At 41.4% G+C, this 15327-nt stretch overlaps 1 protein-coding gene across 7 annotated transcripts in view; it reads right to left on the bottom strand.

The window, feature by feature from the left end:
* Nucleotides 1-10647, bottom strand: part of DMXL2 (Dmx like 2) — a 145130-nt gene extending 134483 nt beyond the window's left edge. For all 7 annotated transcript variants that reach the window (XM_034660977.1, XM_034660979.1, XM_019800946.2 and 4 more), the window contains exon 1: nucleotides 10119-10647. In XM_034660977.1, the coding sequence (XP_034516868.1) occupies nucleotides 10119-10205 (87 nt within the window). In that variant the 5' untranslated portion in view covers nucleotides 10206-10647. The remainder of the gene's footprint in view (nucleotides 1-10118) is intronic.
* Nucleotides 10648-15327: the final 4680 nt, after the last annotated feature.

Below are 15327 nucleotides of genomic sequence, written 5' to 3'. Positions count from 1 at the left end.
GGAAAAAAGTACAGATAAACATTCTCAAATCAATAATATAAGCCTCCTCCATGAGGCCTACGTCCAATTTACCAAAATGCTAAGAGGGGTTACCTCTGGATTATATCATTACAAATGATTATATTTTTCCTGCATTTTTCAGATAATCTACAAAGCCATATGAATGAGCGTGGGTTCCAGTGTTAACTCTGCCACAGGTCTAGCTCTGTCTTTGATTAGATCCTTTAATTCTCAGATCTAAAATTCCTGTACTATATCAAACTGTGAAATACTTCATTTTATTTACCAATTTAACATACAAGATTGACATTAATACCACCATTTCAAAAAGAAAAAAAGTTCTTTTTTTTTTCCTATACACCAACCACGTAGAACTGACACTATTAAATACTGCCAGAAAGAAGGGCTACAGTTCAATTCCTCTATAACCAAAGTCATCACTTTGGTAGATGACCCCCAGTTTAACTAGTTTACAGCTTAAAAGAACATACACCAAGTCCTCTTGTATAACAGTGCACATTTAAACAGCTGGTTGACCTTAGAGGGTATGCACAATGCCTATGTACTCAAATATTTTTTGAGTAAAGGATAACTATGAAGCTGTGTTAATCTACCAGGGAATGGAAACTTTCCTTACTTTCCTTTTTATTTTCTATAATTCAACTTTGTCTGAATGATGAGTTTTTTACAGTGCAAGTATTACATTAATGATTTTTTAAAACAAAAAATTTGAGTTCTTTATGGGTTTTGTTTGCTTTTTGTTTTTAATGGCCAAATTGAGCTTTTGATTTTTATCTAAATTTTATAAAATTTTTCCAGCATAAAATTATGATAGCCATATCTGAATGCTCCATTTGTCTACATACTAGAACATTATTCAAATTACTTTCTAAAGAGAATCTTGCTTCTATCCAATACTCCTTTGGTTGAGTTCAGTCTACCACCAAGTGGGGCGGCCACCTCTATCATGTCTTTGGAGGCTCCCCAGTTTTCAACTCCAAGCCTAGCTCAGCTGATTGTTAAAACATGTAACTCTTAAAATACAGAATCAACACACTCCAAGTATTAGGTTAATCTCCAATTTGTTTTTTATGTATTAAAGTATTTTAAAAGCATAATTAAGGAAAAAGTGAGAACTGCTTGATGGGCACAATGTCAATTCCTTTCAATACATAATGTACATCCTTAGATTAAACCAGACCAGGGATGCCTGGGTGGCTCAGTTGGTTAAGCATCTCCCTTTGGCTCAGGTCATGATCCCAGGATCCTGGGATCAAGTCCTGCATCGGGCTCCTTGCTCAGCAGGAAGCCTGCTTCTCTCTTAGCCTGCTGCTCCCCCTGCTTTGCGCTCTCTCTGACAAATAACTAAAATCTTTTTTAAAATATAAAAATGAATAAATAAATAAACCAGACCAGCAAAGCTTCATACCTGTATTGTAATTATCAGCTCTCCCTGCTCCCATCCTATAAAATTCATTTATCTAAACATGGCCAAATGCCATTGACCTATATCAAAAGATATTACAAAAAACAGTATTATAGGGGCGCCTGGGTGACTCAGTCAGTTAAGCAACTGCCCTCGGCTCGGGTCATGATCCCAAGGTCCTGGGATTGAGATTGAATCCCGCATTGGGCTCCTTGCTCAGCGGGGAGCCTGTTTCTCCTTCTCCCTCTGCTGCTCCCCCTGCTTGTGCTCGCTCATGCTCTCTCTGTGTCAAATAAATAAAATCTTAAAAAAAAAGAACAGTATTATAAAAGTGGTCACTATGTTTACTATAAGCATGTTCTGTATTACACTAAGTACCCTTTCCATTCACTATTATACTGGGTACTTCTCGCACCCAATAAATTTTTGTTCTAGGTGCTAAAGAAATAAAACTAAAGAGCATTTAAGGCACTCAGGTATTTCCTGAGTGAAAAAAAGAAGACATTTAAAAGTTTTGAGCATGGAATTAATAAGATTTGATTTATATTTGAACAGGATCATTCTGGCTGCTACTGAGAATAAACTGAAGGAGGATAAGACTAAAGGCAAATGAGGCAGGAAGACCTGTTAGGAATGTACTCCATAATCCTAGAGATGATGGGGTCTTGGATCAGGGTGGTAGCAGTACAGATGAGATAAGAAATGGTCAGATTCTGGATGCACCTTGAATGTATAGCCAACAGAATTTGCCAATATTAGATACAGGGTGTAAATGAAAGAGAAGAGTGAAAGATTCCAAGGGAACTGAAAAAGAGAGAGAGAGAGAAGTAGCCATTTACTGATTTAGGGAAGGCTGGAGAAGGAAAATGTTATTAAATAGGGATTCTGACATAGATATTAGACATTCAAGAGGGAGATGACAAAGAAATAGCTGGATATAGAAGTCTGGAATCAGGCTGAGAAGGAGCTGGTAAGGGAAGTAGAGGAAAACCAAGAGAGCTATCAAAGAAAGTATTTCAATAAAGAGGAAAAAGCAATTTTACGGGAGAGAAAAAGAGAAACTGCTAGCACAATGCCCTTAAGTAGATAAGAGAAGATAGGAACTAGAGTATCAATCAGGATTTCTCAAGACTTCTACAGTAATGACATGGGGGGAGGTGGCTGTCCTTTGCATTGTATGACATTTATCAGGATCTGCAGCCTTCCCACATAGATGCCTGTCCTCCCCCAACAACCCTGTCACAACAATCAAAAACGTCTCCAGATATTGCCAAATGTCCCCTACGGAGCAAAATCACTCCCAGTTTAAAACCACAAGTATAAGTGGAGGAAATGGCCTTTGCTGGAAATACTGACAATTCATGTACATTAAAGGCATGATAGAAGATGCTTTGGGTAGAGTACAGTATAATTTGAATATCTCCCTCTGATTAGATCCTAAGTGTACACATAGTCAAGGCCAGAGGAAACATGAGGAATTGCTAGCATATCACAAAACCAAAGTCATCACTCCAAGGAAAATGTTAGTATTTTGTTCTTGAACTATAGCTACCATATAAGCTATGTCTATCTTTGAACTGAATCTAAGCCAAAACTTCTATGTATTTTTTGGATCCATCCATGCCCCCTTCCATAATGCCCACATAGTCTCAAGTTTCCTGGGTTTCTCTTAAAGTCACAGGATGAAAACGTCATGGCTTTGTGCAAATTAAAGTAAATGTTACTAGGGGCACCTGGCTGGCTCAGTCAGGAGAGCGTGCAACTCTTGATCTCAGGGTCTTGAGTTCAAATCCCACGTTAGGTGTGGAGCCTAATTAAAATAAAAAATTAATTAATTAATTGTTACTATCCCTGAGAAGGCTCACTTTTTAGAGGAGGCAGCCCTAATGGAACATCTTCAATGACAATCTAAGAGGGTATTATTTATGGTTCTCAAATCATTCCACCAAATTACCATGTAGCATTTAAAGGAGTCTCACTGTATTCACCAACCCTTTTGTACCTACTGACTTCTCTATCAGAGGGATAGGAGATAACCATCTTATTTTGCAGGTGCTTAGAAGGAGGGGGGGGTTATTGAACAAGTCCTTAGCAATCATGGAATGAGAAGATTTGAGAATAAAAAGCCCGGGCAATTGGGTTCACATTTATACATCAAGTTCCAGGATAACATGAACTATGTCTAAGAGAAAGAAAATACAGTCATACCACCTGTGTAAGTTGCACCTGCTTCCTCAATAACAGGTTCTATATCCTGTTACATAATGAATTACTGTTTCAGAGCAAAAATATAATGCAAAAGGATTCTACAAATTTAAGAAGACTGAAAACCCTAAAATTTCTATTAAAATATTTGGCATCCAAACTTGTTTTAAAAAATAACCCACAAGCTTGAAGAGCCTTATTAAATGTGAATTACAGATATTTTCTATCATTATCCCCTTTTAAATACTGCTTTGCTTTCTATCATAGAAGGAAATTAAATTGGTCAGGCATGACTTGTTTTTCCACTGTGCCACTGCGGTTGTAACCCAACACCCTGTGCTCTTTTTGATAATTAAATACTGAGACTCTGATTTGTTCTAAAAATTTCCCAAGACCCAAGGTAAGATACCGATTGTAATTCCGAAAGTCGTCTTTTAAAGACCCCAAATCCTAAGAAGATAAAGTAGAGGAGTAAGTGTATCTAGAGCGTGGAAAGCATCAATACAATCACACTGGCCCCATCTTCCACTTCATACCGCACTGTGACAGTCCCAGGCAACCACCACCTACCATATGCTGAAGATACAATCATGAACAAGAGCCACCTTCTCGACTGTGGGCCCAAAGAAGATGCACTACTTCATAAACACTCTGCATGGCTTATTCTCTGAGCCGGAACGGAGGTCAAACTCCCTAGCTGTAAAGTCAGATGAACAATCCTATACATATCAGTGGAGGGGCAATATACAACAGACTCCACACCTATCGCTTCACCACAATCACCTTATGTTTCTGGTCCATTTTCCCTTTTGCCTCTTGCAAATCTCTAGAGAAGTCCATATAATGCTCATTTAAGGTCTTAATACTTAAAAAGAACCTAATTTGAAAACCTCTTTTTATAGATGAAAAACCTAAAAATAAGTTTAAGTGAGTTAGCCAGGGTCATAGAAGTAGTTGGTCTCTTCTCATCTCCAAGGAGGCATTATTTGGGACTTGTACCAGAGTTTCTGGGTACCTGCTAAGAGTCTCCCCACTATAAGCAGGAAGGCTAACTAACAATCTATACAGGGACATCAATAAGAACTTGCATAACCTCATATTTACCTACAGGCTCACACTAAACACAAGCCCACAAACTCTGAAAGATATCAATTTAAATAAACAAGAAGCTACTCTCCAGAAACAAGCCAATGTCTCTTGGAAAACAACTCCATTCTAAATTCTTGACCATTGTTTCTCCCTTTACTATCAGCACAGGCTGTAAATAGCGGTGTGAGTTGTTAATATGCATCGATAACTGACCAGCACAGAAGCATTTTTCTGTCCAACTTCTCGTCCTCCTGGCCAAATGTGATCTCTTATTCTTGAATTCCCACAAGAATTTAAGTGCCTCACAACACCACACAGCCAGCTGGCTGTGGTTAAGTACATGTCTTAACTCTCCATGTAGATTACCAGGTTCCTATACTTCTTTAAACTCCCTGAAATCAGTACTATGTGTTTTTGTTCTTCTGTTGTTGCCACTGCTGTTAATCTCCACAGAGCCTGACACACCTATGTGCTCCACAAACATGTGCTAAATATATAAACAGGCTGATCATTTTCAAAGTTCGGTGTTGCCATAATTCTAGGACTGGAATGTTATTCTACTACAGAATTAAAATATATCTAAACCCCCAGAAAAAGAGGTCCTATAACAGTAACTTCGAACTTTTGAATGAGTTTTTCATTCATTACTAACCGTCTGGTGGTGCTTTAAGGAAAAAACAAAACAATAAAAGGAAATGTCAGAACACGTTTTCCTAAGAAGTTACGGGTAATGTTTGCAAATTATATTTTTCAACATTCTGAGGGTGTTTTCTTATTTAATAAGGAAGTCTTGTGTTTTTTTTAATTGCTTTGTGAAGGAACAGTCACCCAATAATTTATCCTTTATATCACATTATTCCTTGGCTTTTGCTTTTCTTGCCATTTAGAAAGGCCTAATACCTATCTTTACAACTGTCAGTCTTATGTGAAATCTTTTGTCTTCCCAAATATATGTGACCTTTCATCTGCCTTACATTATAATTATGTACATCATTTTTAATCTCTACCAACAGATGATAAGCTCCCTGAGTGGAAATGAATAATTTTTGTAAACTTGTTGAATTCATATCAGACTGGAATAACATCAACTGCCCTTATACTCCTGAAAATACAGTCTGTACCCCTTAAGGTCAAAATGTGAAAAAAATTATATTAACAATCATGTACTATCATTATTTAAATTGATATTTTAATGCTTACAGAAAAATTTTTAAAAAAACTAAAGTCTAGGGGCGCCTGGGTGGCACAGCGGTTGAGCGTCTGCCTTCGACTCAGCGCGTGATCCCGGCGTTATGGGATCGAGCCCCACATCAGGCTCCTCTGCTATGAGCCTGCTTCTTCCTCTCCCATTCCCCCTGCTTGTGTTCCCTCTCTCGCTGGCTGTCTCTATCTCTGTCAAATAAATAAATAAAATCTTAAAAAAAAAAAAAAAAACTAAAGTCTATTTTTCAGAGAAGCAATAAAAAACATATATAAGGAAAATTTACACTATGTTACATTAAGCCTTAAAACATTCACTTATAGATAAGAAGGTAGCTGGGAATGTCTCAATGGCAAAACAAAGTACAACAAAGCTTATACATAGTGAAAGATCATCTCCTTGGACTATCTGGGTCCTGATAACAGTATTCCCATAACTTAGCTCCCACACTGAAAAGAACAGAACGATCAAAAGTGATACATACAACTACATTTATAACATCACAATTGTTTTTAAAAACCACTAACTGCCCAAATATAAGTGAAAACCATCATAGCATGCGTTAGCATTACAGATACACACTGGGACTGTCCGCTACAAACTGCACCATCGTGACAACACAGCATGATTGGGACATGGTGACATAAGCAGTCATTCACAACCCAGATGATCACACCACCCACTACACACCACGCATAGTGCAATATATATAACACACTGTTTTTTAATTACAATGCCATAAACACTTCAAAATCCTTTGAAAATAATTCCTTTTAAAAAAAACTTGAGATTTATAGACTCTGAAATAAATGATCTGCCCTATTTTGAAAAGATCCTCAGGTTATCATGAAAGACACCATTAGCTGAAAACCACTGTCTAGCTGCAAGACAGTCTTTCTTTCTACACTGGCCACATTTCTATGCCTTCCAAACATACACACACCCTCCAAAGCAAGCACTCTGACAGGAAAGAAATATACTACAGAGAAAAGCCTACCAGATGAGAAGTCACAGGACCTCCTTTCCAGTCCTGGCTGGTCCCCTTTTTAGTCATCTGACCAAGAACTCAAGTTTTTTGTCTGATTGCTATATAAATCAAATGGCACACCCTATGTAAAGGAGCTCTACTTTTGTGGGGGGTTTTTATTTTTACTATACTAATGTAGGCATTCAAATAATTCTTAGTCGATTCTAGAGAACTTGAAAACAGCTTGTTCTCAATTTTTTTTAAGCGAATCTGTTCTTAGAGTCCAAAAGGTCATTTCTAGTTCATGACAAAATTATAACTGCATCAGTGCACTCAAAACTAAAATATTAAAAGGAGATGGTGTGCAATATGGGTCTGTAAATGCCAAAGGACCAAAATAATCAGGATCACAGGCAGCCGTCCTAAACCAAGTAAATTTTGAGTCGTATTTGGGGAAATAAAAAGCACGGATTCTCGTGCTGCAACATAAAAATGTAGGATATAGGGCACCTGGGTGGCTCAGTCAGTTAAACATCTGCCTCTTGATTTCGGCACAGGTCATGATCTCCAGGTTGTGGGATGGAGCCTAAATACATCTGACTCCACACTCAGCGGGGAGTTTGCTTCTCTCCCTCTCTATCTGACCCCCCCCCAATTTGTTCTCTCTCTCTTTTAAATAAATCTTTTTTTTTTTTTTTTTTAAGATTTTTTTTTTATTATTTATTCGACAGAGATAGAGACAGCCAGCGAGAGAGGGAACACAAGCAGGGGGAGTGGGAGAGGAAGAAGCAGGCTCACAGCAGAGGAGCCTGACGTGGGGCTCGATCCCACAGCGCCGGGATCACGCCCTGAGCCGAAGGCAGACGCTTAACCGCTGTGCCACCCAGGCGCCCCAATAAATCTTTTTTTTTTAAATGTAGGATAGAGTAAAATGATTAGTAGGTCTATAGCAGAGGGGCCAAGATGAGGAGAACATATAATCAAATATAAAGTCAAAGATGGCAGAAGAATATCTGACAAGCTTAAATTTCATAGCATATCTATTAGGAACAACTTAATATTCTCGAGCCAAGAATGATATGGTGAAATGGTATTTGAGAAAAATTATCCCAGCAGCCGTGTGGAGGATGAACTGATCAGAGAGGAGTATGAGGAAAACCAGTTTAGAAGTGTTTATATTAAATAATACAATTTAGGTTCTACAATAAGGTGGTAACTAAGAAGACGAAAAAGGATAAATCTGGGACACCTGGGTGGCTCAGTCAGTGAAGCATCTACCCTCAGCGCGGGTCATGATCCCAGGATCTTGGGATCAAGTTCCACATCAGGCTCCTTGCTCAACAGGGACCCTGCTTCTCCCTCTGCCTCTACCCCTCCCCCTGCTTGTGCTCTCCCTCTCTCTCTCTGACAAATAGATAAATAAAATCCTTAAAAAGAAAAAAAGAAAGGAAGAAAAGGAATAAATCTGATAGAGACTGCTGAGGGTCAGTCACCCTTGGCGATAGGTTGAACTAGGGAGGTGGTAAAAGATTTGAAAATGATTTCAAGGACCTGGTCATGGATGGCCTACAGCATAACCACGCCTGCGCAACGCTAACAGTTCTTGCACTGGCTTTTCCAGACTGCATCTGAATCTGTTTAGCTCTATTCATTTCATTCCCACAACGAGATACTTCTCCACTTCGGATGGAAACAAAAAACTACCACCATTATGATAGTATGGAAATACCTCATAACCTAAGGTTCCAGACTCCTTGATGGAGAAAGCCTACACTTCTAAGCTAGGAAACCTCCTCCCCACCTACACTAGGGAAAGGGGAATTTTTTCTATGCCCCAAATTGTCCCTATACCTATGAAGTTCAAGCTGAACTCTATAAGGGTTTTTGAGTCACGTGGACACAAAACACAGGTGACACCATTGATAGGGTCATGTGTAACAATATAAGTCAGGCAAATTATATCCTTAAAGGTTCATTCTAAACTGAAACAAAGCCAAATTGATTACATTTAAAAACTAAAATCGCCAAAAGACAATCTTATGGGGTTATTTTTAATGTATCATAATGATAGATAAATTCTGTTCCAGAATGCACTGTGCTACATAATGATTCTGCAGTTTTGCTGGAGCTTTTATTTCTGCAGCTTTAAAAACATGCTGTTGGAAGGCAGACACCAAAGTGTTTTCCTTGTCTAAAAAGCATACCATTATGCTATTTCCAATTTCATCAGGCATAAGTTATCAATAACATAATCAAGATCTTATTGCCTACAGTGCCTTCGAAGGAGGACCCTGTATAAATTTAATACAGAAAAGGAACTCATGTTGATCCATGGGAGTCTATCTCTGGGTAAAAAGAAGCTCTAGGGCTTAGTTTGAATTAGCTATACTAACAACATCCATTCTCCAAAAGGAATGATCCGTCCAAGCTCATTCAGAAAACGTCTTTTTCATGGAGATTTGAAAGCGGTTCTAACACGTTATCGTTTACACACACTTTACTCGCACAAACAACTACCAAAAAAGAAAAAAGCAGTTATAAAATTTTCGCATTCCCTTAGTTTAAAAACAAATAAACCAGCCTTCCTTGCAAACGGATTAAATATTACCTAGGAAGTTTACCAAACTGATCCCGTGATAAATAGCTTTCCAGGTCACTGTCACTCTAACCCTTCCATTTAGATTTTTCAGGGGCAAAGAATTAAATTTCCTATTTCCTTGTTGGAATTAAGATTCTGCATCAGGAGATAAAGAAGGTCGGGTCGTAACGGGTTTAAAGCCACAGGCTTCAGCGCTCCTCGCTGCCCTAACGCGGCGGGCAGGAGGAGCCAGGTGCAGCATCGCCTCCATGCTCCGAGACAAGACCAAGTCTTCGCCTCCACACCGAGAGCAGGTGCGAAACGGACGCTCAGGGTTTCGGCGATATGCAACCATCTTCCTCCACCGCAGACCCGAGGCCGCCCTAGGAGAGGAACCTTCCAGTCCAGTCACCCCCGGGGGCCCGTTTGCTGAGGGCGGACAGTGCGGTGGATTCCTAATCCTTTTCCCTGAAGGGTAATTTCCTACACCAGCCGCAGGACTCACAGTCCCACGCCCGCCCTCCGAAATTGAGCTGCAAAGGGGGCGCAGGTGGGGCCCACCAGCACCTCACAGCCTCCCCGGAGAGGCGTGGGCCGGGACGGGGATCTCGGCTCCCGGTCTCTCCCCCTCGAGCTCCCGGACGCCGCTCACCGTGAAGGGGACATCCCCGACGCTGCCCACGGAGTAGCAGTTGTCTCCAGGGTTGACAGCCCCGGTGAGGACCTGATGCAGATGCATCTCCGGAGCCCGGGCTGGCAAGGGACTGCGCGAGAGGAGCGACGAGCCCCGCGCCCGACCGCGAGAGCGCTTCCCGCTCCGCCTCCCTCGGGACCCACCCCGCGGCGGCTTCGGCTTAACGCCTCGCCCCCCTCTTGCCTTCCCCCTTCCTCGTCCCTGCCATGGGAGCTCCTCGACCGCTGCCGCCGCCCGGATCGCCGCTCGGCTGCGGAAATGCCCGGATGCTCCCACAGCCTGCTGCACCGGCGCACAAATGCGGGAGGAGCGCAAGGGTGCGTGTGAGGCGGAGGGGGGGGGGCGCCGGGGTAGCGCGTGAGCCGGGAGCGTGCTGGAAAGGACGCTCCGCCCGAGGGAGAAGGGCGGTGCGCGCGCCCACCCTCGAGGGAGCTACAGTAGAGTGGGAGGGTAAACCCCTCCTCCAGCTGCTAGGCTCTTAGCTCACTCCTGCTCCCCGCCCCGCGTTTGCGCGTGCGCGCGCAGTGGTTTCCAGGGCAATTGCGCGCGCCTCGTGGACCCTTGTCCCGGGATTGCGCGCGCAGACGTGCGGGAGTTCCCTCGGAGCCTCCCGGCTGCGGCCAGTGGGGGCGGGGCGCAGCAGAGGCCGCTCTGGGGCACGCAGCAGTCCTTCTCTTGGGGACGCGCCTCGGTTCTGTCTAAATGAGTGTTTAATCCACTCCAGAGTACAGTGTGTGACAGTCAGGGCAGTTGACCTCAGGAGGACGCCAGTCACGGGGAAATTCCACCTCGGGAAATCTTAGATCCCGTACGGCTTTTGTGCAGTACAACACGTAAGGTATTTAATTTCACATAAACAAGGCATCTTGCAACTATTTGGAGAAGGGGTACTCCCCTGACAGAAGGCGTGCTCCCACCTTTTGTCACGGATGTTCTAGATAGCGAAAGGGCCCCCTAGAGACAGGTGACTCCTTTTTCATGCGTGATGTCATGGATTCGCAGAATCGTCTGATTTTTCCAGACTATACGCTAAACGTTCGGTGGTGGATACAGAACTCAGATCCCTGCTCCAGGTAAATCCATCACCAATTTTTGAACCTATACTGTGTATAAGTCACTAGGGCAAGGGAGTAGAAGGGATTCCAAGACAGAACTACCTAAAAAACCAGGCAGAACTCCAAAAGTCTTGTGATTGAGACACAAAAGTCTACGCACCACTGAAAAGGAAGAATACTTTTGACTAAGGGGATGGATGGGGAAAGTGTAATGGAGACGATAACGTAAACTCAGGGTAAAATTTTGGCAGGTTGGGATGGACAAGAAACTGCATTCAAATAGAGAAAATAGCATGAGCTGAGGCTTAAAGGTATAAAATGACAGGATGTGTTAGGGAACAAAGATTAGATTAATGTTTGGAGCAGATGATATATAGGGTGGGGAAAGGAAAAGATACTTAGCAAGGTAAAGGTATCCAAGAGGTAGCATGTGGCCTGCCTGTACAAGGAGAGTCTTGAATGCTCCCTTAAGAAGCGTAGATCTCATTCTGCATGCAGTGGGGCCTCCATCAAATGTTTCTGAGCAGAAATTTCTACAATCAGAGCTGCTTCAGGATGATGACTTTGTAGCACTGTGAAGGATAATTAGAAGGGTGGGAAAGATAGGAGGCAAAGGCCTGGCAGAGATTGGTGGAAAAGTGAAGGAGGAGTCAAAGATAATTCCCAACGAACTAGGGCATTTTCCTTTTTGTTTAGTGCCATAACTTCTCCCCAGTCACCCAGACTAGAAACTGCAGAACCGCTTTTGGCTTCTTCCTCTCATGCCCAAATTTAAGGGTCCCTTATCAAGGTCCCTAATTCATGACCCTGAGCATTCCCCCCTGCTATTTACTTTCATTTCAGACCTCATCATTTCTCATTTAATTACCATAATGGCTTCTTAAATAGCTTGACAGCCTTCCACCTCTTTGCTCTCCAACACACTACAGCCAGAGAAACCTTTTTAAAGGAAAAAAATCCTCCACTTAAAATCCCCACTCCTTACAGGTTGAAGTCTAAACTTCTTACTTTGGCTGACAGACCCATTCATTGTGGCTTCTGTGGAATCTTCCTGTTTTATCTCAGAATGTTCCCTCATACCCACTATTCTCCAGCCCCGCTGAGCTGTTTGCCGTTTCCAGAGCATACTGTGTTGTTTTATGCTTCCTTGTCTTGGTTCATGTGCTCTCTGCTCCATCTGGAATGCCCTTCCTCCCTTTATTGATCTGATAAACCACAATTTAGTTTAAAAGTCACCTATTCAATAAAGCCTTCCTAATCCACGCCCAAATACCTTGAGGCTTCCTCCTCTTGAAACACACATATCACTCATTGTTTTGTGTCTGTTTCTTCCACTAGAGTCTTAAATATTTTATGTCAGGCTCAGTATTTTATTTTCTCTGTTTCCCAGCACCTGGATCATAGCACAGTTGGCCCTTGAACAATGCAGGGGTTGGGGGAGTCAACCCCCAGGGCAGTAAAAAATCCACATACTACTTTTGACTCTCCCAAAACTTAACTACTAATAGCCTACTGTTGACAGGAAGACTTACAGGTAACAAAAACAGTCAACTAACATATATTTTGTGTGTTATATGTATTATAATAAAGTAAGCTAGAGAAAAGATGTTATTAAGAAAATCATATGGAAGAGAAAATACATTTGCGGTACTGAAATGTATTTATAAAAAAAAAAAACACAACTCCATGTATAAGTGGACCTGTACACTTCAAACCCATGTTGTTTAAGGGTCAACTGTATTTGCTGAAATACAAGATTTGAATGTGAATAAGAACACCCAATCTTACTAGAAAAATTTATGGGGGAAATAAGTACCTTTCATTTTACACATATTTGTGTTTATGAAAGTGTTTAGATGACTTTACAGTGGTTTTGTGGAGGGACGTATTACATGCTCATGTTAATATAGCATACAATGTACAGTATACTAAGTTCTAGGAAGTCACAGGTTTTATGTATTTATATATTTAATTAGATAGTATAAACGTGAATAAAGGTACTAAGTCACATAGCTAAAAAAAATAGTGAAAATATAGCAGACAACAAAACACACACACAAAAATATTCAGTAAATGAAGCCCCATGTTGTGCATAAAGTATCATGAAGGCAAATAGTGGTGCTACGTCTTGGTACTTGCCACTGAAAAACATGCCACAGTAGCAAATAAATTTGAGAGAACTCATACATATACAGCACATATCAGTAAAAATTGGTGTAAAGCAAGCAGGGTTAAATACAACAAATTTAAATAAATTTCTTTTATAAGAAGGTTTAGGGGTGCCTAGGTGGATCAGTCAGTTAAGCATCTGCCTTTAGCTCGGGTTATGATCCCAGGATCCTGGGATCCGATGTCGGGCTCCCTGCCTCAGCGGGGAGCCTGCTTCTCCCTCTGCCTGCCCCTCCCTCTGCTGGTGTTCCCTCTCTCACTGCCTCTCTCTCTGTGTCAAATAAATAAATAAAATCTTTAAAACATAAATTAATTAAAAATAATAATAATAAAAGTAGAATCACAAGATCTCAGGGGCGCCTGGTGGCTCAGTCAGTTAAGCATCTGCCGTTGGCTCGGGTCATGATCCCAGGATCCTGGGATCCCATGTCAGGCTCCCTGCCTCAGCGGGGAGTCTGCTTCTCCCTCTGCCACTCCCCCCCAGCTTGTGCTCTCTCTCACTTGCTCTCTCTCTCTCTCAAGTAAATAGATAACATCTTTAGAAAAAAAAAAAGGTTTAATACATGTAGACAAACATTTCAGTAAAATCTGGAACAAAACATACAGCAAAATAATAAATTTGAAGAAATTTCAACATCATGCTCGTACTTACAGTAAAGGCAAATATTTTACTAAACAGTAATACACATTGAATAACGGGAAAATTGAATATGCGTTATAGAAGCTAGTATTTTAGTGAATAATAGTCGCATAACAAGAAATGAACACTGTTTCTAAGTGTCGTAAAGATTTTGATCTTCACCCTCAAACTTAAATATTTTTTAAGTTTTAAAACCATTACTACTATTGGATTCTAGATGAATCTCTTAATCTTCAACCTTCACAGCGTTAGAAACAGTAAAAACGATCATCAAACAATACATTATACTAGTATTGTCAATAGCATTATTAACTCACTATTATTTAAACCATTTCACAATTGCCTCCAGTTTTACAGCATTCCATGAAGTTTTGAGCCATTGCACAGCTGTAAAATTGTAAACCTCTTCCTTCTTCCTTTTGGTATCAACTCAAAATCTGGAGCTTGCATCTACTTGTCCTCTCTTCCCTCCTGAATCCTTTACATGACTTTTTTCTTTAAGATTTTATTTATCAATTTGAGAAGCAAACTCCCCTCTGAACAGGACCCCAAGATCATGACCTGATCCAAAGGCAGACACTTAACTAACTGAGCCACTGAGGCACCCCCGTTTTTGTTTTTGTTTTTTAAGATTTATTTATTTAGGGCTCCTGGGTGGCTCAGTCAATTAAACATCTGACCGGCTCAGGTCATGATCCCAGGAGGCTTGGGATCCCTGCTAGGCAGGGAGTCTGCTTCTCTCTCTCCTTCCGCCCCTCCCCATGCTTGTGCTCTCTCTCTCTTTCTCACGTGCTCTCACTCTCTCTCAAATAAATATTTTTTTTAAAAAAGATTTTATTTATTTGAGAGCGAGCAAGCAGGTGTGTATGAGCAGGGAAGAGGGGGAAGGAGAGAGAGAATCTCAAGCAGACTCTGTACCGATGCGGAGCTGGATCCCAGGACCCTGAGGTCATGACCGGAGCTGAAATCAAGAGTCCATTGTTCAACCAACTGATCCACCCAGGTACCCCTACATGACTTCTTTTTTTTTTTTTTTAAGATTTTATTTATTTATTTGACAGAGAGACAGCCAGCGAGAGAGGGAACACAAGCAGGGGGAGTGGGAGAGGAAGAAGCAGGCTCATAGTGGAGGAGCCTGATGCGGGGCTCGATCCCAGAGCACCGGGATCACGCCCTGAGCCAAAGGCAGACGCTTAATGACTGTGCCACCCAGGCGCCCCTACATGACTTCTTGATGGAACATCTCAAGTGTACAACTGGCTAGTTAAGTGTCCTGGAATTACAGCTGAGCCTTTTTTTTTTT

This window comes from Ailuropoda melanoleuca, chromosome 5 (assembly GCF_002007445.2).
Source record: "Ailuropoda melanoleuca isolate Jingjing chromosome 5, ASM200744v2, whole genome shotgun sequence".
Taxonomy (NCBI): domain Eukaryota; kingdom Metazoa; phylum Chordata; class Mammalia; order Carnivora; family Ursidae; genus Ailuropoda; species Ailuropoda melanoleuca.
Note: the sequence above shows the minus strand (reverse complement) of the source record. Positions and strands in the feature narration are given on the sequence as shown.